The sequence below is a fragment of the Megascapheus bottae genome, chromosome 9 (genome assembly GCF_031878675.1).
Source record: "Megascapheus bottae isolate mThoBot1 chromosome 9, mThoBot2.hap1, whole genome shotgun sequence".
NCBI classification, from domain to species: domain Eukaryota; kingdom Metazoa; phylum Chordata; class Mammalia; order Rodentia; family Geomyidae; genus Megascapheus; species Megascapheus bottae.
Genome location: NC_143517.1, coordinates 60,719,529 through 60,742,336, shown reverse-complemented (window position 1 = coordinate 60,742,336; position 22,808 = coordinate 60,719,529). Strand labels below are relative to the sequence as shown.

At 42.2% G+C, this 22,808-nt stretch overlaps 1 protein-coding gene across 2 annotated transcripts in view; it reads left to right on the top strand.

Annotated features, from left to right (window-relative positions):
• The first annotated feature begins 485 nt into the window (after positions 1 to 485).
• The window catches only part of Adcy8 (adenylate cyclase 8), a 191,764-nt gene continuing 169,441 nt past the window's right edge, over positions 486 to 22,808 (top strand). For both annotated transcript variants that reach the window (XM_090339406.1, XM_090339405.1), the window contains exon 1: positions 486 to 1,721. In XM_090339406.1, coding sequence (XP_090195532.1) covers positions 753 to 1,721 — 969 coding nt within the window. In that variant the 5' untranslated portion in view covers positions 486 to 752. The remainder of the gene's footprint in view (positions 1,722 to 22,808) is intronic.

Here is a 22,808-nt window from a genome sequence, read left to right as displayed (position 1 = left end):
CGCGCCGCCAGTCCTGGCACTGGAAGTGGCTACAGCCAGGACGGAACCAGAACCGGAGCTTCAGCGCGCGGCCGGCCGCCTCTCCTGAGCGCCCGGGGGCGCCCGGCCACTCCGCCACCCCCACTCCTGGGGTGTCGTCGCCCCCCCGGTCCCCGCTCCTCCCCAGCTCCCCGTGCCCCGGAGCGATGGACTTGTCCCAAGGACGATGACTGGGGACGTAGCAGCGAAGTTCGCGCCACCGGTGACAGCCTCTGGTGACCCGCGGCCAGTCCCTCCGCAGCCGCCCAGCCGTGGGCGTCCGAAGCCCGGTGCCGCAACGAGGACCCGCCCCACGCGCGCTAGAAGCTCGGTGCCCAGGCACTGGGGCGCCTCGGGAAGAGCCGGGGCTGCGCTCAGACGCTGCACCTAGAAGCAGCCAAGGACCCCCCCCCCCCCCGCCCGAGCCCCAGGAGGAGACTGCGTGGCTCGGAGCGCTACAGCTTCACTGCGGCCAGGAATCGCCAGGGCTGCGCACCCACGCCACGCCGCGCGTGTCGGCGGGAGGGTGGCTCGCAGGGACGCCGGGGTCCGCCACGATCGCCCTGGAGAGCGCTTTGCCCTCGGGGGGCGCACTATGACCTGACCCTCCGGGGTCCCCCTGCCCGCGGGCATCGCTGGAAAGACCAGATCTGCCCCCCCCCCCCCATCCTAGCAGGCCACCTTCGGGTCCCCAGCTGTCTTCTCCCAGCTCGTGCGTCTTTCCGCCCGGCGCCATGGAGCTCTCGGACGTGCGCTGCCTAAGTGGCAGCGAAGAGCTCTACACCATCCACCCGACGCCCCCGGCGGGCGATGGCGGGAGCGGCTCGCGGCCGCAGCGGCTGCTGTGGCAGACGGCGGTGCGGCACATCACCGAGCAGCGTTTCCTCCACGGCCACCACCGCGGCGGTGGCGGCGGCGGCGGGGGCTCCCGCAAAGCCTCGAACCCCGCGGGCAGCGGGCCCACCCACCCCGCGCAGCCGCCGCCGCTGGCGGGCGACGCCGCGCTGCCCCTGTACGCGCTGGGCCCCGGGGAGCGAGCGCATGGCGGTGGCAGCGGCGGCACCAAAGTCTTCCCGGAGCGCAGCGGCAGCGGCGGCAGTGGCAGCGGCGGCGGGGGCGACCTGGGCTTCCTGCACCTCGACTGCGCCCCCAGCAACTCCGACTTCTTCCTCAGCGGGGGCTACAGCTACCGGGGGGTGATCTTCCCCACCCTGCGCAACTCCTTCAAGTCTCGGGATCTCGAGCGCCTCTACCAGCGCTATTTTCTGGGCCAAAGGCGCAAATCGGAGGTGGTGATGAACGTGTTGGATGTGCTGACCAAGCTCACCCTCCTGGTCCTCCACTTGAGTCTGGCCTCGGCCCCCATGGACCCGCTCAAGGGCATCTTGCTGGGCTTCTTCACGGGCATCGAGGTGGTGGTCTGCGCCCTGGTGGTGGTCAGAAAGGACACCACCTCTCACACGTACCTGCAGTACAGCGGCGTGGTCACCTGGGTGGCTATGACCACCCAGGTCCTGGCAGCGGGCCTGGGCTATGGACTGCTGGGCGACGGCATAGGCTACGTGCTTTTCACCCTCTTTGCCACCTACAGTATGCTTCCGCTGCCGCTCACCTGGGCCATCCCGGCCGGCCTGGGCACCTCCCTGCTGCAGGTAGTTCTCCAAGTGGTCATTCCCCGGCTGGCAGTCATTTCCGTCAACCAGGTAACAACTCCTGCCTGCCTTGCTTCCTCCCTCGACGCGTCCGGCTTTATTTAGACTGGGCCTTGGAGAGCCCTCGCCCTCCCCCAACCATGCCCCGTGCCCTGCACCCTTGGGTGCTGGTTAGGATGGAGTGAATGCAACCACATGACCTCCAAAAGTTTCTACTAACTGCTCCTCCCATCATTCTGAGAATGATTGTGTGACATCAGCCAGGACCCGGGTGACAGGTAGTCACACTCGTCCCCTCGGGGTGGGCAGTCTCAGAACCAGTGTAGGGCAGGACAGAAGCCTGCAGATTTAGGTGACCCATTCACGTTAGTAATGCCTAACTCGTAAAGGGCACCGCAGGTGGTTGTAAGGGACTCAGAGATTCAGAGTTAAGTTTTTGCTTGTCGAGATGATGTCTGTCACCCGTCCTCAGTTCTGCAAGGAACAACTTTTGCTAACTACATAATAGCCAGTGTGGAGTATCCCTTCAAACAGCCCTGTTTACTTGGGAATTTTGTATTGCCTTGGAGACCTGCCATAATATTGCCTCTCACCACAGAGCTTTAAATAAATCATCCTCACAGATAGAAGGATGCCAGGGTTATTGACAAGGAACAGAAGTTCTGAGGAATTCGGGGTGGGGGTGGGGAAGAGGCATTTTGATGTAGAGGGTTTGAAATGGGTGGAATCTGATTCTTTGGGTCTTTATTTTCTGTCTTCTCCTTTTTCCTTCCCCTGCCTCATTAAATATAGATGTGTTTGTGTGAACAAAGTTCACATTGTCTGTGAGTGAGAAAGTAGAAAAGGACTCCATTGTTTATATCCACCAAAACAAATTGATAATTAATGACCTGGCACTTTCTTTACCAAATGTCTGGCAGGTAGGTATGGCAGGGGAGGGGGGTGAGCTGTGGGCGAGTTTTCGATTAGAAAAGTAACATGTCAGCCAAATTGCTTCAGATAGAAAGCTGCTGAGATGTGTCTGGACAGAGGGCTGTTCTGTAGGTACCTGCTTGCACCTGCTCTATCTTCAGCCTCTGGCAATTTTGCTGCATTAGAAGCTTCAAACTTCCCTGCCTGATGGTGGAGTTTGCATCCTTGCTTCTTGAAAATGGCCGATGGACTGAGGATCCCCTGTACCACCCAAGTGCTGCTTCTCCCCTCATTGACCTCTGAGAGTCAACTGAATTTGGATTCCTGACCATTTTCAGATGGCTCTGTATCCATTGCTCGGGTTGTTTACCTGGTTGGCTGCTTTGACTGTGCTTTTATCATGTTCCCTGGTAAACCAAATGCTATGCATATGTTGTGTTATAGTAACCATCAGGGATGAACTGGGGAGATGAACCTTTCCTTGTTAAGGTGACAGGGAGAGATAGACAGACAGACAGGAAGAGAGAGAGAGACAGATACACAGGCACACAGACACACAGACACACAGAAAGAGACAGAGAGGCAAAGACAGACAGACAGACAGACAGGCAGAGAGAGAATGAATGTGTGTGTTTCAAAACTGTCATGAAACATTAATATGTGACACATAATAGAGTTTTCATTCAGAAGAAAAGGTCTTATGTTCTTTGCTTGGGGTTGTCTAAGCTTATATAATATGTTATTTTTGTTTTTCAGTTCTGTATACATGCTAAATTCTCATGCATACACATCTTCTTCCAAGATCTTTGCTTTTGTTCATCATTTTTGTTTTTATATACACGAACATCCAACACTTCATTCCTTTTGGCTCTTCCCCTTCCCCTCCCTCTCACTCTTCTTTTTTTTCCTGCTCCTCTCCTTACTTTAAGAAAATAATCTAACTTGAATAAGATGTTTCTAGAATATATCACAGACATTATTGCACAAAATCCCATCTTTGTAAGCCAGACCTCTTCCAGCTGTAGACTTCATGTTATTAAAAGACTTTATCAAGTAAGTTTGGAGTAGTATTTAGAATAACACATACTAAGTGGCAAATTCTGAATATTGTCAAAGTTCTAAGTATAGAGATATTTTTCTTGCTAAATGAATCCAGAAAGTAAATTTTGGCTTCATATTTGTTTCATATTCTACTCAAATACTACCAGATGGGAGAAAATTAAAAATAACCCCCAGTGTCTTCCCACTCCCGTGCCATCATAAACATCCCTCCCCTATGAAAACCAAGGTCCTGAGGCCTGTAAACCAAGCCCATTCTACCCTCTATTTGTACAGGTAGGATTCTACCTGTCATTGGTCAAGTCACCTTTGGCCTCAAGGGAAGGCTCCATTGGTCTGGGCTCTCTCTGCTCAATCTAGGTGCTGGAAAGTCCTTTAAGAATTTTCCTTTGGCGCCCCCTACAGGCTTAAATTTCTTTCGTAAATCTTGCAGAATTAGACAATCTCTTTATTAATTTTCCTTGTTTGCTACTATATTTGGTGTGCTGAAAACCTGATCCTGACTTCTCATAGCAACTAGAGTGAAACCTGGCTCTTTTCCAGAGCCGACTGCATTCTCAAATCTGATAGATTTACTTCTCTGCTCCTCCTCAAGCACTACATATTGTCCATATTCCCGTTGTTCCCATAGCTTTTCTACTTCTTGGCCTTTGTACCTAATGACTAGAGAAATTTTTCCCTGGTCTCCATGGAACTGTCACATTCTTGCTGTTCCAGATTCTCAAAAGCCAGATTCTCTTTAGTGCAAACATTCATGTCCCTACAGAGCACATAAACTATCTGAAATTATCTTATTTTAATTTACTGCATCTCTCTGCAGTACTACCCACTCATAAGAACCTAAATACCATAAAGACATATCTACCACTATGCCCTTTGCACTCAACCTGGACATATTATACAATATTCAGGTCCTCTGGCTCTATGTTGGTGAAAGCTTTCTCTGCACATGCTAAAATGCAAATGTATAAACACATGTATGTGCACACACAAATAGGTTAAATGTGTGTAAGGCAATTTCTTACACACAAATATTTTAGAGAAATCAAAGCTCGATGCATTACATTTGTACGTTTTCTACATAATTAAGTGCCTTTCTGTGTGATACCGTATCTCATAATGACAAATGGATGGTACCATCCTTCATATTAACTTCAAAGAAATGGCAGGTTCTGTGAAACCAAGGGGCCTTGTGAAGATCAGGGCTTTAGCAAGAGGCAAGGACAGGTTTCAAACCCTATTTCCACTGCCAATCATTATTCAGCTGCCTTTTAAGGATCATCTTTGTAAACTAGCATTGGAAATTGCTGAAGAATGGTGAGTACCTGTTTCACCAATCAAGGCAGTAACATCACATATAGCACATGAATGAACATTTAATGAAAAAGCCAGAGGCAATTATGAGAGGAAAATGACAGACAGGCTAGGCATAGATTCTCTGTAACAAGCTTGTCATTCTGCTTAGTTGCATCAAATTTGCCAACGAAAGGCCATAAACCCTAGAATATCATCTCTCCCAAATTAGTCTTAATTCCTTTTAAGAGGACAGCTGAGGTTTAAGTTAACATTTCCAAGCCTCAGTAAACCAAAATGCAATTGTGCAGTCAGCACACTGTTTCTTTCACTGTAAAAATGTCATTTGCAAAAGTAACGGATCAGCCAAAGATTGCCTCCCATGAATCCAGTCCATGCCTGTCTGTTTCTCTTCTTTACCTCCTGAAAGAAATCAGATTTGTGGCTTGACAGGCTGGCAACCACACTGAAAATCTTTCTCTATAGACCCTGTATTGTGAAGAACAAAGCCCCCTTGTTAACTTGTATCACAACCTGTTTAGTCATAAACAAGCCATAAAATGGAACCTAAAAAGAACCTCTCTGGAGCTTCCTTACCAGCAAGGAGATGGTTTATAATTTTTTCCACTTCATTAACAGACTAAAAACAAACAGATTTCCCACCTGAACAAAAAGTGGACATATATGTTCACTTATCTATTATCTGGGTCAAGTGACACTGGAAAGACTTAGATTGGTATCAAGAAGGTACACGCCAGGCATCTATGGCTCAAGCCTATAATCCTAGGTAGTCAGGAGGATGAAATCTGAGGATCATAGTTTGAAGGCAGACTAGGGGGCAAAGTCCAAGAAATTCTTTTTTTCCATATATTTTTATTGTAATTAATAGAAGGATTACATTATATTCACCAGATAGGGGGTGCATTACTTCACATACATTGATACCCTTTCTCATGTCTTGGTCCCCATTTCCCTCCCCCATACCCACCCCTCATCTTGTTTTCCTCCCTTCCCTATCCTATTTCAAATAACCAAATAAGCATATATAGAGTATATCAGATAACAAGGTAAAATACTGTAACAATATGAGATAACCAAGGGACAGCAAAAGAGATGAGAGATAACATAGTACATTAAGGACAACAATCACTCATTATATGGCTTTTGTTTCTATATCCTGGAGGTCCTTTCATTTAGCATTGTCTATATCTCCAGTTAATCAGAAAAACAGCAGGAGTGGTTGATCAAGTGGTAGAGTACTAACCTTGAGTGAAAAACATCCAACATTCAGGCCCTAAGTTCAAGCCCCAATACCAACACGCACACGTGCGCACGCGCGCACACACACACACACACACACACACACACACACACACACACACACAACCAGATAAAATAGGTCCTTTTATTTTGTTCTGACAAAACTCAGCCATAGGTAGCAGGAGAGCTAGTAGATATCTCTCCCTTAAGAAACTCAACCCAATTCAACTTACAACCAGCTTCACAGATGTGATTGCAACCAATGCCTTATCCAGATTCTAAGACAATGATATTATTTCACATCTTAAACCAAGTGTTTATCCTGCCAGTTCAGTGTATCCATCAGAAAAGCCATTACATGATGGCATCATGTACATGAATGAATAAAATATGTCACAATAGGGTTTGTTTTTGTTCATCACTTTGACAGGACAGATAAATTCTAAGCACTGTTGCTATAATTGGCCTTTTACTTTATTTTAATTGCTGGGAATAAGAATAGGAACTACCTAACGCTTAAAGCTCATCTCATTCTCCAGCTCATGAGTGATAAGATGGTAGAAATCATTTAGTTATTGGAAAACTGGGAGGCAGTGATAATTTAACTAGAAAGATTGCTGCATTATGCTTCTTTCCTCTTGGGAATTCTAAAATGGTACAGCCACTGTGGCTAATTAGTCTTCCGTGCTTCTTGGTGCAGCAGATAAGCAGAAGTGTCAGCGTAAAGGTGATTTCCTCACAATAATTCTATAAACAAAGGCAGCCAGGTATGCAAATTCAGGTTGGCCAGCGCTCAAGGTCACACTGTCTTGTTTAAGTTTCTCATACAACACTGCCTTTCCTGTCTGACATACATCTTATCAAACAGAGACCAACCACCTAGTGTTAATTAAGTAATGATCCTTAAACGTGTCTAATAACAAGTCCTATTTAGCCTTCTAGTTGGTCCTTAATCTTTCAGGATAAAAATGTATTTTTGTGCAACATAAAATACCAATGGATGGTTTGAGCAGGTAGGGGTTAGGGGAAGAGTAGAATTTGTGTGACTTAAATATGCAGTGCTAGCCCCTTAAATAAAGAATTAAGTACATAACAAATAAAAATAAAGCAAGGATAATGGAATTACCAACATGTTTCTCACCACTTATACAATCTGAACATAAGATATGATATTATATATTCTTTATCCAAGTTTAATGATCTTTGAAGCTAACTTCCAGTCTAATAAAGAGTCCTATGACCCTTTAGTGTACAATAAATGGCATATAACTTAAATTGCCCCAACTTGGTAGCTGTTAAGTAAACTTGCACTCTGAACACATAAATAGCTATTAAATGAATTTGACTGGGCTCCAATACAAAGTACCTTACTAGTTAGAAATTTTAAGGCTTCAAATATCTCCATTTCTGTACATCCCTGCACATTTCTATGCAGAAAACTCATGTAAGCTTTAAAAATAGGGCCTGGAGCATAGCCTAGTAGAAGAGTACTTGTCTAGTGTGCACAAAGCCCTGGGTTTGATTGCTCAGTACCACATATTCAGAAAAAGCTGAAAGTGGCACTGTGACTTAAGTGGTAGAGCACTAGCCTTGAGCAAAATGTGTTCAAGGATAGTGTTCAAGCTCTGAGTTCAAGCCCCAGGACTGGCAATAAAATAAAATAAAATAAAAAATACATTAAAACAATTGCAAGATTCCAGCATGTCTGAGAAAAAAACTTCTCAAGAGATTCCTTTTAATGTCAGGAAATAGAGATATTATTCTCTCTTCCTTGTGATATGTACTAGAGACTTTTCCTCTCTCTCTCTCTCTCTCTCTCTCTCTCTCTCTCTCTCTCTCTCTCTGACTTTCTCTTCACCTCTTCTTTTTCTGTAGGAATAAAGAGTAGATTTTGTAAAATATATTTAAATAATAAATTCTTCAATGAGCAATTATGTCCTTTCAGTCCCCCTGTCTGGTGGATATCATGGCCCTGGAATTCTAAATAGATTTTGGGTCTGTGTATTTAGAGGGAGTTGTAAACTGATTGTGTAGTGTATGCTTTGCCAGATTGAATTATGAATTTGTTTTCCTTCATATTCAGCAATATCACCTGACTGACATTAGTGGATCAGAGTATAATTAGATTAGTGGGGGGGGGGAATAAAGGAGCCTGCTTTTGGAACTGCTGCTGCAATGTCGTGCTAAGTAGGATGAATGCATTAGTCGTATTTACACTCTGATGTCTGATGGCATTTTAAGAGCTTATCAGAAAGAAGTGAAACCAAGCAGGAAAAAAAACCAAAAGATGTTTTAAACTCCACTTGGTTCCAAATTCAGAGCTGTTAGCAAGATGTAACCAGAGGACAGTACTATGATCATCTGATGTAACATTTCACTGTTGTCTAAATATTTCTTACGATGCTAATTTATTCATTTCACAAGTGTGTCTATTTGAGCTGATCCTACATGTGTTTATTTCCAGAACATAAGAGACACTGCAATATTCATCTCAAACCTTTCCTTTCACCCACAAATGGGCATAATATTGATTCTAGGAGAGATCAGTGGGCCCAGAATACAGTTGGACTACATAGCAATTCACTTGACAGATTGCTTCTCAAGCCTGCCCTTGATTCTTTTTCTGGGATAGAATGAAAGTAGCAGCAGTAGCACTGAAGACTGAGAAATGCTTGTAGCACACAGATTTGAATCTCAGCCAGATAATGGGTTATGCAAGTAATATATCTCCCCCGGATTTTCTTGGGGGTAAGGTACAGGACTGCTGCCTTCACAGCCAGTACATAGCAGAGGAGGCTAGTATATGTGCCCCGTGACTCCCCACCAAGTATAATTGGATTTACACACTCAAATTATATCCTGTGAATTTTGTTTATGAAGGACTATTTTAAGAAGTCAGGTCACTTAAGCGACACTTGTTCAGAAAGCCAGCTTTTCTCACTGGGAGACTTTTCACAGTCAGCCCTATGGGGAAGAGGAAGGCTGCTGAGTAGATTAATTAACCATGAAGATACCAGACATTCCATGGGAGGCTCAACTCCATCCTGATCCGAACAAATGCCACATTCCCCCAAAATGCCTTCATGTGACCACCTTCCCAACAAAAGAACTGAGCTTATGACATGTGTTATCAGGATATCATGGGTCTATTTATTTAGTATCTATTTGTTGAACTCTGAATGGATGCCTGTAAACTGAATTACATTTCAATGGATCATGCATTTTAATATGTGCAGAACTTTATGTCTCCATCAATCACTTGGGGTCTCTAGCCTTTGATTCCACCTACCAACTTCTATATCTGAGCTACTGCAAAATGTCTTTAAGGCACAAAATGGCCCTAAGTCTGAGAATTATAAATTTATATGGAGCAAAGATATGAGCTATCTATAAAAATAAATCACATCAATGTTTTGGGTATTTGAATGAGTGAATTTCAAATGAATACTATCTCTGTATGAAGTCCATATTCATGTGTGTTTTTCACATGACGACAAAAACAATAACCACTTAATTTTGTAAACAACACATCTTTGTCCTGTGTCAGTTAGCTTTCCAGTTGACTGGAGTAAACCATTTCAGAATTGTTTTTTCATGTGTGTATGTGTGTGTGTGTATGTGTTTGTGTGTATGTGTGTGTATGCCTCTGTTATTACATTCCGAAAGCACATGATTGCTTATAAAGACTACTAAGAATTAGCCAATGCATTTCTTCAACTCACAGTGTAGGAAACACAGAAGACTGGCTTAAAAAAAAACAAACAAACAAGAATATACCACTGGAAGACCTGAGCATAAAGGGATACGGGAGGAATATAGGAGATGTCTTCAAATATTTGGGATTCTACCATGACAAAAAGACTGCTTATTTTCTGTCCATCTCCTGTGGGATGGAATAAAGACAGTAGAAGGCTATGAGAAATTTGGATTCCCTGAACAGTGAGGCTTAAAACAGCAACCCCAGGGTGCTGTGACTTGAAAGGGCATGATTGCTGTTGTAGGAATACTTCAAGAGAAAGTTCTCCAGTAATCCATCAGGGATGTAATAAAGTAGATTCTTAGGTAGGGAAGTCTTTTCTTCAAGGTCAGTTGAAAGCCATTGGCTATATCTACAAGCTTTCATGGATGTTTTACAAACCAGGGGTGGGGAAGAAAGCACAAGACAAGAAGGGAAAAAAGCAAGGCAGGGTACCTCTGAGGTCCTCGCCCATTAAAGGACCAAAATTCTGACCCATGGCTATTTGGTCAGTAAAAAATAATGAAAAAAAATTTAAATCACTGCCATTAAAATTAAATCAAGATTACATTGGGGAAAATGGAAGAATGACTATTGGGAAGGCAAATTTCTCACCAAACATTTGTTAACAGCCTCCTGGATTCTGGGTCCTGGGAAACAGTTGCCTATGAAGCAGACCAGGTTGTAGCTGTAATGGAGCAGGTATTCCACCATGGAGAGATTTGTTCCCTGGCTTTTAGAACACATCTAGAACACACAATTCAGTAGGCATGTTATTGCAGAACTCTAAATTATAAAACACCAAAGCTGCAGTAGATTACCTATAGAAAGGTCAGAGGAAAGGTCAGATGGTGAGGAAGTAGTAGATGGATATGCATCTTTCTTCTCTTTGGAGACAGTGTAATGGGCCCTGGGAAAGGGCTGAGAGATTAGTTATGCACACATCATCTGGTGCAGCCCCAGCCAGCTGCACTGAAGGCGTGGTGCGAAGGAGCATCTGCTTCATGTCAGGCAAGGTCAGGCTGGCCTCTAGTTCTGGGAACTTGTGGTTAATCGACCCACAGTAACTCCTGCTAAAGTTCAGAAACTTCCCCGGGGCTCCTGACAACCATCCCTGTACAAGGAAGGGCAGACAAGGAATTTAGTTAGGTGTAAGTTTCATTATTTGGTGCATGGGGATACCTGTCATAATATTCCAGTGTGCTCAGGAGACTGTGAGCCCCTCCAGGTCAGGGGTGGAACATAATACTTGGGCAGTTCTGAATACCAACTTTGTAAATGAATAGAATGAATAAATATGGTCTCCTTTCCACTGATGGTACCCACCTATATACTCAGTCACCTAAGTTTCAATAGGGAATGAAAAATCCAATGACCGAACTCAGTCTCTCTACTCAATACCGATAAAATGACCCTGGTAATTCTCCTGCCATTGTGGTTTGTGCAGAGTTCTACAAGCCTAGTTTTGGAACTTGTATACAGAAGAAAAATTACAAGATAATGTGAAGAAAATGTGAATACATTATCCAGATGGTCTAATTAAACAGCACAGAGTGGATCAGCCAGCCATGAATATCAGTCCATTATTCAAAAATTTAGACTAGATCAGGCCCATCGGCTCAACATAGAGGCACAAAATTTTTGTCAACAAAAATTTAGCGCAGCAAACACCCTTCCATGGAGCATGAGAACTCAAGACATGGATGTAGTCAAAATAATAGCAAAGAAATATGGCAGAGAAAAAGATGGGGTGGTCTAATACCAAAGGCCTAGGAAAGCTTAGTTCATCTTTAGCCATCCTTGCTCAGAAACAGACCTGAGCAAGCAGGAGAACATCCTGCTTTGACCACATTGCCCTTCATCTGCCCTCTACCCTGTCTCATGCTGCCCCATGCTTGATGTCCATGTTTCTTTTCACCAGCTAGGCTATGAGCTACACAAGAGTGAAATAGAAGAAAGGGTGAGTATGGTTTAAAAGTTGTGGTTATAGTGCCTGGCTGGCTAGTCTGTCACTTCTTGTCCTCCTGAGTTTCACAGTTCTTACCACTCTCCTTACTCACGTTGGGAGAAACCTGCTTCCTTTGAGATGATTTCTCCAGCTCCAGGATGCAGTCTGGTGATTGTTGGTAATTATCCACATTGGGAGGTGGTCTGTCCTGGAAAGGCTGTGCTGTTCCTTGAGAGAATTTTCAGTCCTTGTCATAAAGATGTTATTCATCCATCCTGTCTTTCCTGGAACACAAGGTGATTACAAAGTGACTCTGAAGAGAATGGCTTAGAACAATTACATACAAAAAAACAAATGGAATTGCAGGCACCAGGCTTTTCTCCTGCTTTTAGTTACTCCATGACAGCAATATATATATATATATATATACATATACATATACATATACATATATAATATATATATATAGTTTTAAGTACCTGCTACATGAACACTTTTCTTAGGCTGAAAGTGGGTTGTCTCTAGGGTAATAACAGTAGCAATTGCCTTGGGGGTTTGAATGTTCCCTGAAATGGCCTGTGAGAAATTCCTATGCCTCTCTTCAGTCTACAAGGTTGAAGCTACCTGTGAGATGAGAAATTTTATTACATTTTTGTCTTCACATTTTCTTGTAGCTCATGAATGCCGACCACTTATTAGTCTCATTCTCTTTCTTCTTTGCTATTATGCAACTGGATCTGGGACCCACTTGACATCTCTCATATGGCTTGATATCTCAATGATAGAGACTTTCTGATGGATATGCTTCTCAGGCTCAAGGAAGGACAGCTCTGGGAAGGAAGTGCTCTCAAATTCTCACCTGACTCTGAGTGCTCTATACACTGGGGCTGGGGTGTCTCAGTTGTACTGGCAGGACACTGAACAAAGCAGTGTGACTTTACTGAGCATTGAAGAAAAGACAGATAATTGTCTAGTGTCTTCCCCAGTTTCAACTCTATTATGTAAAGACCATGGGATACTCTAGACAAGTTTATCTATAGAGCACTGAACATCAAACTTAATCCTGATTTTCTGTGTTAGAACTCAATGGTGTTAAGTAAGTCTTCATAAACTCCAGAAGCTTCTGAGAAAGTCTTTAGTTTTGTAAAGCACTGTCCCACTTAATTCAATTTTCTATTGTCAACTAGTTCAAGAAACCACACACACAAGGGCGTCCATTTTATCTTCTCAGGTCAAAGTCAAAATCTCCGGCATTCACTGGGTTTGATTTTCTGCCCGTGGGTAGTGGGCAGCTCACTTGGGAATGCTTTAATGGCTCTGGGTGGGCAGAGTACAAAGTTTCTCCTCAACTACTGATGAGGTAAGGAGACTGTCTTTGTCTCTTCCCAACTGAATAACGGCATCATGTGTTGCCCTTGGGGTCTAGCCCAAGCCATCTCAGTCGGAGAGGAACAAGACTAATGCACAAGTGGAGATATTTTTGGAATCATGCAAGTACATTTCTTTAAAAACAGAGAAACCACAAAAATCATCCTCTTTTTTTGCTATGGAATTTTTTTTTTCTTTTCTGTGACTTTGGCCAAAGAAATTGCTTTGGCTTCTTGAGATTCAAACTTCCAAGGTTTTTCATCCCTCAAAAGGTTCCATGAATAGTTAATGTGTGTGTGTGTGTGTGTGTGTGTGTGTGTGTGTGTGTGTGTGTGTGATTATAAAGGGTTTTAAAGAGTTTCGAGACATCATTCTCTGAATACATTGCCCTTTACCTGCCATCTCTTCTGCCTAGTACTGCCCCATTCTTAGCAACCATGTTTCTCTTCATTACCTAGGCACCTATATCTACATACACTCTTCTTTCCCTGGTGTTTTAGGAGTTTGTGTAACCTCCCTCCTTCATGTTGCATTTCCTCGAGTTTCCATCCCATCATCCCATACTTCTTCCTAAAGAATCACACATTTCCTTCAGTTCACAAATGAGTGTCTGTGTGCCACTCTCTCTTAGATCTGCGTCCTTGTCTAGTCCTTTCCATTAAGCATAAACCCGGACACTATGGTGATCTTGTGAACATCTCCACTGGAGTGTCCCCAGAAAGCTGAATCTCAACTCAGTCTCCAACATTAGTGGGAAATTCTGATGGGTAGTGCTTGCTTCTGGGTCTCTATTCTACTCATTCTGCCCTTCTCAAGTCTACCTCTCCTAGGCTTCCTCAAGTTCTTTCAGTCTCCATTTATTTGTGGCTTATCCGTAACAAATATTTATTCACCACCTTTCTGGTAGCTGTGAAACCTGACATAAAGTAACTACCATCAGATTTTGGTGAAGGCCTACTCATAGGGTTCATATACCATCTTACCCTGTGTCCACATAAGGCAGATCTCCGAGGCCTCTTTGCAAAGTATAGTATATGATTTCCATCCACAAAAGCCCCTTGCTTGTGATCTAATCATCTCAAATGTTGCCACCTGAAATCATCATCTGAGTAGCTAATGTTCAACATGAATTTGGAACAAACCCAGTCACACAGACCATAAAAACATGCTTCTATCCCTCATTAATTCATTCCTTTATCTGGACCTTCATGTGAGAAATATTTTTGATAATACCATGATCTACAAGCAGTATGGATACTACAGTGAGGAAAGTCATCCAGGATCCTGCTACTTAAGAGGTGATAATAGAGAGGTGATGGAAGACATCCAGAAGTAATGACCTAGATAAGTGGATGGGTTTGGACTGAGTGGAGTCCTGTTAGGTCAGATTTGGTGCAGGTATGGATGAGAGCAAAGAAGCAAGATGTCACCCTGCAAAGCTTACTGGGCACCTGCTTTCAGAAGGTGACATTATGACAGTGGATAGGAATGATACTTTATTCTGGGCAGAAAGATCACTTCACCCAATCTTGATTGTCATTCTCATTAAGAAGGAAGAGCCTCGTCACTACTGAAATAAGGCTATCCTTTTTTATTGTTAATTCACCTTATAAATTAATTTTTTGAAAGGGGGCTGTATTCTGAATGTCTGTGTCTGCATCCAACGTATTTCAGTCCAACTCAGCCCCTTCATCACTCAGCCCCCTCTGCTCTTCTTCTAAAACCAATCTCAGAAAGCTTCATTGCTTCATTTCCCCACATGTACTTAAAGCATCTTAAAGCCACATCCACCCTTCTTCACCCTCTCCATTCACCACCCCCTTTCCTATCAATATTCATATCCTGGAGAGAAACTGTTTCATAACCCTGTCATCCATGAAAATTTTGAGTATGTGTTAATTGTTGAATGGGGTTTCACAGTGCTATCCCAAATATACACATACATCACTTTGATCTTAGAGCCAGAAGAAGGAATAGGATAAAAATAAGAGTGTGTCCAGGTTTCAGTGCTTTGAGGAAGAGGTTGGAATTGATATATGTATCTGGCACACCCAGCAGGAATCCGTGGCGGAGACTTTCTGAGAAAACACCTGGGCAATGGTGTCAGCATCAAGCTTTTGGCCTCAGTGCTTTCTGCCTCCCTTTCTATGGAAGAGGGTGCTGAGCTCAGGGGAGTAATACCCTCTCTCTTTGGGCTTAGGACTAAGAAGATATGTCAGCCCACACATTTGGCCATTTGCAAAGCTGCCCCCTGGATTTGATGGCTTGTTATAGCTACTTTACTACTTTAGTTTCAGCCACAGTGACTTGTAAAAAATAGGAAAGAGAAGAATGAAAAATTTGTATTCCAAACTTTGCAAGGCTCATAAAATGATATTTATTGTTATTTGAAGCAAAAAAATAAATAAAACCCACTATACTGTATTGAAAATAGTACCCATAATTAATCACAAGCGCTTCCTTACATGTTGACTTCCAGTGCAATGGAACTTTTTGCAGACCCATCAACTTGCCTTGGCTACAAAATGCTTTCAAGCACTGTGATATGGTTGCCAAGTTCCCTCACAGCTCCACACACATTTATTTTAATGAGCTCTAGGGAACATAAATGTGTGAATTTTGATGCCTTCCTGGTTTGTTTGGCTCCCAGTATCACATTATAATCATTTTACTGAAAAATATAATCTTGTCATGGTCTTTGACCTTTGAGAATCTTAGGAAAAAAATTGGAAGTAATGATTTAGAAATTTTGAGAGACTTACTTACTAAATGGTTTTTCAATACTTAATTTTCCCTACTGGATGAATTACGTTGGCGCTATCCTTTGTAAAACTGTGTGTCCTTTTCGTCATTCTATTTATTTCAAAGGGACAAGGGACTGTGGTGGTTAACTGACAGTCATTTTTTTCTTTTGAATATATAATTAGTGACTTGATGGCACTTGTCAGGATAGCTTGTCTGGCGTTTTCAAAAAATTCATGTTAGCTGGTGACAACAAACCACTTTATGCCAACATTACTGAACAGAGATTGATCAGGGCACTTACATGACTTGAATAGCTACAGCTGGGAGTCTGCTTTCTATGGAGTCCTCCTGATTGGTCCAGAGACCCCAGGAAACAGGTGCAGTAGCCTTAAGACGCTCATTCCATCCTTCTGTTCTTTAGTCAGTCCATTCATAACTAGATAAGATTAAGAGTCCTACTGTCACAAGGCCACTGATTATAAAGGAGTGAAGGGATAATGAGAAAGGGCTTAGAACCAAGACAGAGAGAGTAGTAAAGAAGCTCTGGGTGCAGCTATTACTATTGCATAGCAGTGATACATCAGACCTGATTGTACAGCAGTGGACTACCCTCCTCCTGTTAGCAGTAAACTCAGCTAAACAAAGGATGCAGGTCCATAAGGTGAACCTGCCTGTTAATCTCCTGAGTGAGGATGAAAAGAACAGGAGAGCTCTACTTCCTAGATCACTGTGGTGGCAAGATGATCACATGCTGAAGCCAGGCCTAAATCTCAGGGTGAGAGAGCTAGGCTACACATTCGTCAGTGTACTCTACGAGTACAAAGCTACCCGTCATGAGAAATTATCCTTGGCCATTTTTTTCAGAGCTTTCTTACAAAAGAAGAGAAACTAATTTACTCTGAGTGTTGATTGGATCTTCTTATACTGAATCCCTTCCTTATATAAAGGCCTTCCCAATTTTGTGGAAGACAGATAACAAATTTCCATTCAAAATCCTACCCCTCCTGCCTGAAAAGGCCTAAATAGTGATCAGTTTACAGTTATTCAGATTTTTTATTAAAGAAGTTATTAACATAGATTTTTACATCATATTTCAAATGTCATGTTTAACAAACAAGTATTCAAGAAGGGAATCTCTATGTGTAAATAAGGTGCTAAAAATGCTCATTGATTAAACCTACTTCTTTATATTTATTGTGTATACATAGCTGTATTTGAAACAATGACTCTTTTGTAATTGACAACCATTAAATGACTGCAGAGTTAATCCATTGTCAATAAGATTAGTAGAAAAGCCCATAGTATGGTAAATATCGATTTCTCTTCAATAAACAGAATGAACAGAGGACTTGGAATTACAGCAGATTCTCTAGGAAACTGAACCAAGCACTACATGATGAAGCTAAAGTTCTTTCAGTTCAATTTAGTTTTCTTGTGTTGAATGAAGGGAAATCCCCTTTGCCTCTCTCCACCCACCATTCTGTGAAGCACCAGTTCTACCAAGCCCTTACAGAACTTTTTTTTTTTTTGGTGGGGGAAGGGGTCATGAGACTGGAACTCAGGGCATGGACACTGTCCCTGAGCTCTTTTGGTCAAGGCTAGTGCACTTTGAGCCGCAGCTCCATTTCTGGTTTTCTGGTAGTTAGAGATAAATGTCTCACAGCCTTTCCTGCCTAGTCTGGCTTTGGACCCTGATCCTCTGATCTCAGCCTCCTGAGTAGCTCGGATTACAGGTGTTACAGGTGTTAGCACCTGGCTAATAGAACAACTTTTAAGAGCCTCTCTTTTAGAAATCCCCTTGTAGATCTTTGGCCACTAAAGTCTTAGCTTCCATCTTCTTAAGGAAAGAATTAAGGCAGCAAGACACACTTGGGTTTGACTGTGATTTGTGGGTATTGGGGCTGTGTTGGTGTTGGTTGGTGTTTATCAGGGCAAGTATTGGTCCCTTTGGGTCCAGAGTATGAAGTATTACAGGGCATTACTTGCAATTTCTATCATTTACTATACACCTACTATGTCTGTGTTTCTGTGTTCAATGATCTTCACACATCCTATCTACTCCTACTGACATCCTTGAACAACAGTATTGTATATCCACTTTGAAACTGAAGATCTCGAAGTTCAGATTCTAACGCAAGTCACATTGGCTTAAGTATAGATGAGCTCCCACTGGTTCCTTGTACGAACGTGGCATTCACGTTTAGTAATTCACATTCCTTTTGTATACCAATGTGTCTAAAATGTCCTAGATTTGAAGGATACAATGGCAAAAGAGGAAGTTTGTGACCTTCCAGTCATATATATTATTAGAACAAGAGGCAAGAAGGTAAAGTCTGTCTCTTGGTACCTCAACTGCCTCTTGAAAGAGCTACATGGAGTTACTCACCAGGATGTACTTCATACCTCGTTGCTACAAAAACATGACCAGGAAAACTTACTTTAAGCCAAGAAATCCAGCCTTAGAAATGTTTAAACTTCTTATGTCTCCACAGGTCTGCTTCGTTCTAGACCAAGTACTGAGTATCCCACATGGAAAAGAGCTATGTATAATTAATCAAAATCTAAAGACAAGACTTTGGTTTTTACTCACACTCTCAACAACAAGATGCATTTCTTTATTTTTTTCTTGCTTAAACTCTTGGAAGTAATCCAGACTTAGTTGCTCATATAATTCTGAGTTACCTAAATGTTTCTGTGTGAGTTTTAAACTGGTAAGCCCCTTGAGGACACAATGCTTAACCACCTGGCCATATTTCAGAGACTTCTAGCTGGCTAATAATATGCACTGTCCTGTTTTCCTTGCAAATAGAACCAATATTTGAATCTTGGGATATAATATACCCAGCTATACTACTGGAGGGTTTGGGGAGGCATTTTTAAATGCCTGGTCCATGTCTGTGGTTCACCATTTTACTCCCATCCCACCCCCAATAAATACTTTTTTCTGCCTAGGAAGATATCCTGTCAAATCCACTGGCCATCATAGACCATGAGGAGAGATGGAAGCCACACAGAGGATAGGAGATGACAAAGAGAAATACAAGGACACAATTAAAATATTAATTCACCATACCAGTCATAGTCTACAGGTTCCTAGATTTGTGTGTGTGTGTGTGTGTGTGTGTGTGTGTGTGTGTGTGTGTGTGTTGTTTCACCTGAGATATGCTGTTGGTGTATAACCTAGGATAGCCTCAAACTTATGAGCCTCTTGCCTCAATCTCCCAAGTACTGCAATTATAGACATATGCCTGGTTCTTGCATAATTTTTGAAAGTCAGATTAAATATACTGTAGTTCTGTTTAATGCATCTTGCATAATTTTTAAAGGTCATATAAATATACTGCAGTTCTGTTTAATGCATTTTAACTTTAATTCTCCATATCAATGTCCAAGCATTATTTATAAAAAGCACAGGCTACAAAATATATTCCTAGTATATCCTCTGATAAATGGCCATTGACCACTCCTTGAAATAAACTGCAAATGTAATTCTTCTATCTAGGCTATCTGATCCCTAAAACAAATAGAACACATAGAACCATTTTCATTTTATGGCTATTTTTGGTTTCTTTTTTCCCTACCCGTACTTGAGATTTGGGGAACAGAAGGAGGCAGATCAAATGTTATATTATCTGATCTATAATTTATATCACTGGAATAAATGCCAGGCAACAGTCCTGGCTGGAGAAGACATGTGGAAGTATTTCCCAAGGGAAGAAACTGATGCCTTCCTATTTATAAATCTTTGAAAGTACACCAGGCCTTGAGAGATTAGAAAGTTGTCTCTCGAGGTGCTCAGCAGCAGCCAGATACCCGTCACAAGGGATTTGGGGCAAAAGGGGAAAGGCTTAAATTTGATACTTTTTTTAACATCTTTAGAAATGTGAAGCTTATGGCTCTTGGGACTCTTGAAGTTATAAATAATTGGTTAGGTGCAGAACTTGACTGCGAAAAAAAAAAAGTTCAAGAAATCACCTTTATCTCTGAGAAACACTAGATGTTTGAATGTAGCTAGTTCTCCAACTGGATCCTCCTCCTAAACCAAGTTCTCAATAAATCCAGTTTCTCTCTCTACCCCTTGCAGTTGCCCAAGCTAGAAAGCTCAGTGGGCACCCCAAAGTTTCCCCTGTCTCATTCTCTGAAGCAAATCCATCGGGCATTCCTCACAGACACAGCTCTGCAGAAGCTTCCTGCTTGCCAGTATGACCTCTGCTCCTTTCTCTTTCCACTAGGGAGCAGAAGACCCTGGCTTCTCCCCCCTGACTCACCCTGGGCTTCCCACATCCATGTTTGTCCCTTCCAATCTACTGTCTGGTGTTTCCACAATGGGTTTTTTCCTATAATGGTGGCTTCTCATCCTCCAGAAAATGTCAATCCTTTCCTGTTGCTCTTACAACAGGAGCTGAACTCTTTCCTGGCACCTAACATTTAGATCTGGCCTCTGCCTTCCTTAGAGGATGGCATTCTTGCTCTCATTTCTAGGGTTACAGTGTAACCTTGTTTCTTCAGCTCCATGTTTTCTTCCCTTAACACCCTGGAATTCCAATCCATTTTGTCCAAAACATTCTTTCTTCATTTTCTATTTGAATATCTTTTTGCCCATCTTTCATTCGCAACTTAATTACATTTTAGAATACCCCATGATGATTTTCTTGGGGAACGCCCCCCCATCTCTCATTTGGGCCTTGTCTGGTTTTCTCAAAAGGCAGTACATTCGATGAGTACATGGGGAGTGTGCCAAGTTTTTGTTTGTTTGTTTGTGCTTTCCTAAATATCCTCAGCATGCTATGTTTAATAAATATTTAACCTAAGACAAAGTGAAAGAGAATAGCCAAGGATAATGTTTAAGACTTAGGATGTATGGTTATAAGTGTGTGTGTGTGTGTGTGTGTGTGTGTGTGTGTGTGTGTGTGTGTGTGTGTGTGTGTATGTATTTGAGAGCAGGTCTCTCAATAGTCTAGCCTAACACTGAACTCCTGATCTTTCTGTCCTCTATCTCCCAAATGGTAAGAGAAGCAGAGCATACACTTGTGTGCCTCCCCACCTGATTGGCAATAGAATTTGGATGTACAAGGTGATATCAACCTGAGCTGGTCAGGGTTCAGAAAGTGCTTCAGTTGAGCTTCTACATGTTCCTGTGTCTCAAACCCTAAGGCTAAATTTGCATGTAAAATATTTTCAGAACCCAGAGCTTAATAGGAATTGTACCAAGCAAAAACAACCAAATGGATATGCCAAATTGTAACTCCAAGGAGCCTCCACAAAGTCACCATGCCAGGGTAATATATTTGTTCAGATGAAGTTATGGTAAAAAAAATACTTGTGGTTTCTACATCTTTAAGTAAATGGAATCATTAAAGAGATAACATCAATCTTATTAAAAATTCTTATTCTTATCTTCCTGCTTTTATTTTTTTTGTGCTAGCCTTCAACAAGGCTGACTTATCAAATGAGAGAATGGAATCTATTCACTTTATAAAGAGGGAATCGAGGCTCATAGTGGTTTATGTGGAGATCAGTAGATGAGTAGATAAATACACAAACACACCTCTAGTCACACTGCTTAGGAATGTTTATTTTTCATTTATTTGTTCTGTAACTTTGAGAGATGGGATGGAGAAAAATGATGAACCGTAAAAGAAAATGGAAGAGAGATTAATATGCTTAATTTAAAAATCATCTACCATCTTTCATCTTCACTACATACCAGGTAGCTGTGACAACTCTCCTTGCACAAATAAAATCAAGATATACTGTTGACATAATATAAACAACTGTTGGATTTGTGCCCTGCAAAAGCTCAGTACTGCCTAAGACATCAAGATCTTCTTTTATGGAATTACCATCATTTAAATCACCTTCATACCACCACTGTTTTCTTTTTCCCTTCTCATCACCATCAGCACACGACCCCTGTATTTTCTCGCAATATTCTGAACTAGAAGGAAGGGCTCATTATTCCCTTCTGTGAGCGCAACAGAAGATTTCACCTTGATAGTGATAGGGGAAACATGAATTCGGGATAATATTTAGAAATACTAGTAAAATTCAGTGATCATAAAGTGCTACGTCCACTGTGAAAAAAATAAGATGCACAGATTCATGCCTTTCTGTGCATCTTAAACTTGAGAAATTGTATGCTCCTATTTTCTTCCCAAAAAGAAGATGGCTTACCATAAAGACGGATAACATACCCTGGGCCCAAAGGAAATTAGATTTGGATCCTAAACCACCACTGAATAGCTGCCTGCCTGGCAAGTTATTCAGACACAATGAACTCTCAGGAAAGGGGAATACTTATGGTTTCTACATCAACAGACTTGAGGCAGGTAAAGTCCTGCAATAGTCCCATCAATGTTAGGTATCACACAGCTGGCAGTGGAAGCTTTGTGGTGGAAGGAACCTTGATTCACTTAGCCACTGTTATATCTCCAGTCTCAAAAACAAAGCCTAGCACACAGCAGATGCCCATGGGTTTTTATTGAGGGATGAACAGGGCCCCTCAGAACAGCCTATCTAGTCAAAGAAAATGCTGGCATAGGCCTTGGGAAAGCATTCCCAAAGAGCCTCACTGACAGTAGTGCATGTTGTTGATACTTTTAACTCATGTGTCTGAATCACGCAGCTGAAAGCTGAAAGAAGATGTTGAGCACAAGTATCACTCCTGCAAGATGGTGTCTAAAGCTAAAAGGGATTTCAGAAAGAGCTACATGTTTCTTTGCACATTCTTTTTGACCTTTAAAAGTAATCATTGCCGAAGGACACAGCATCGGAACAACATTGAGTCACTATTTTGATTAAATATTGAAGGCGAGAA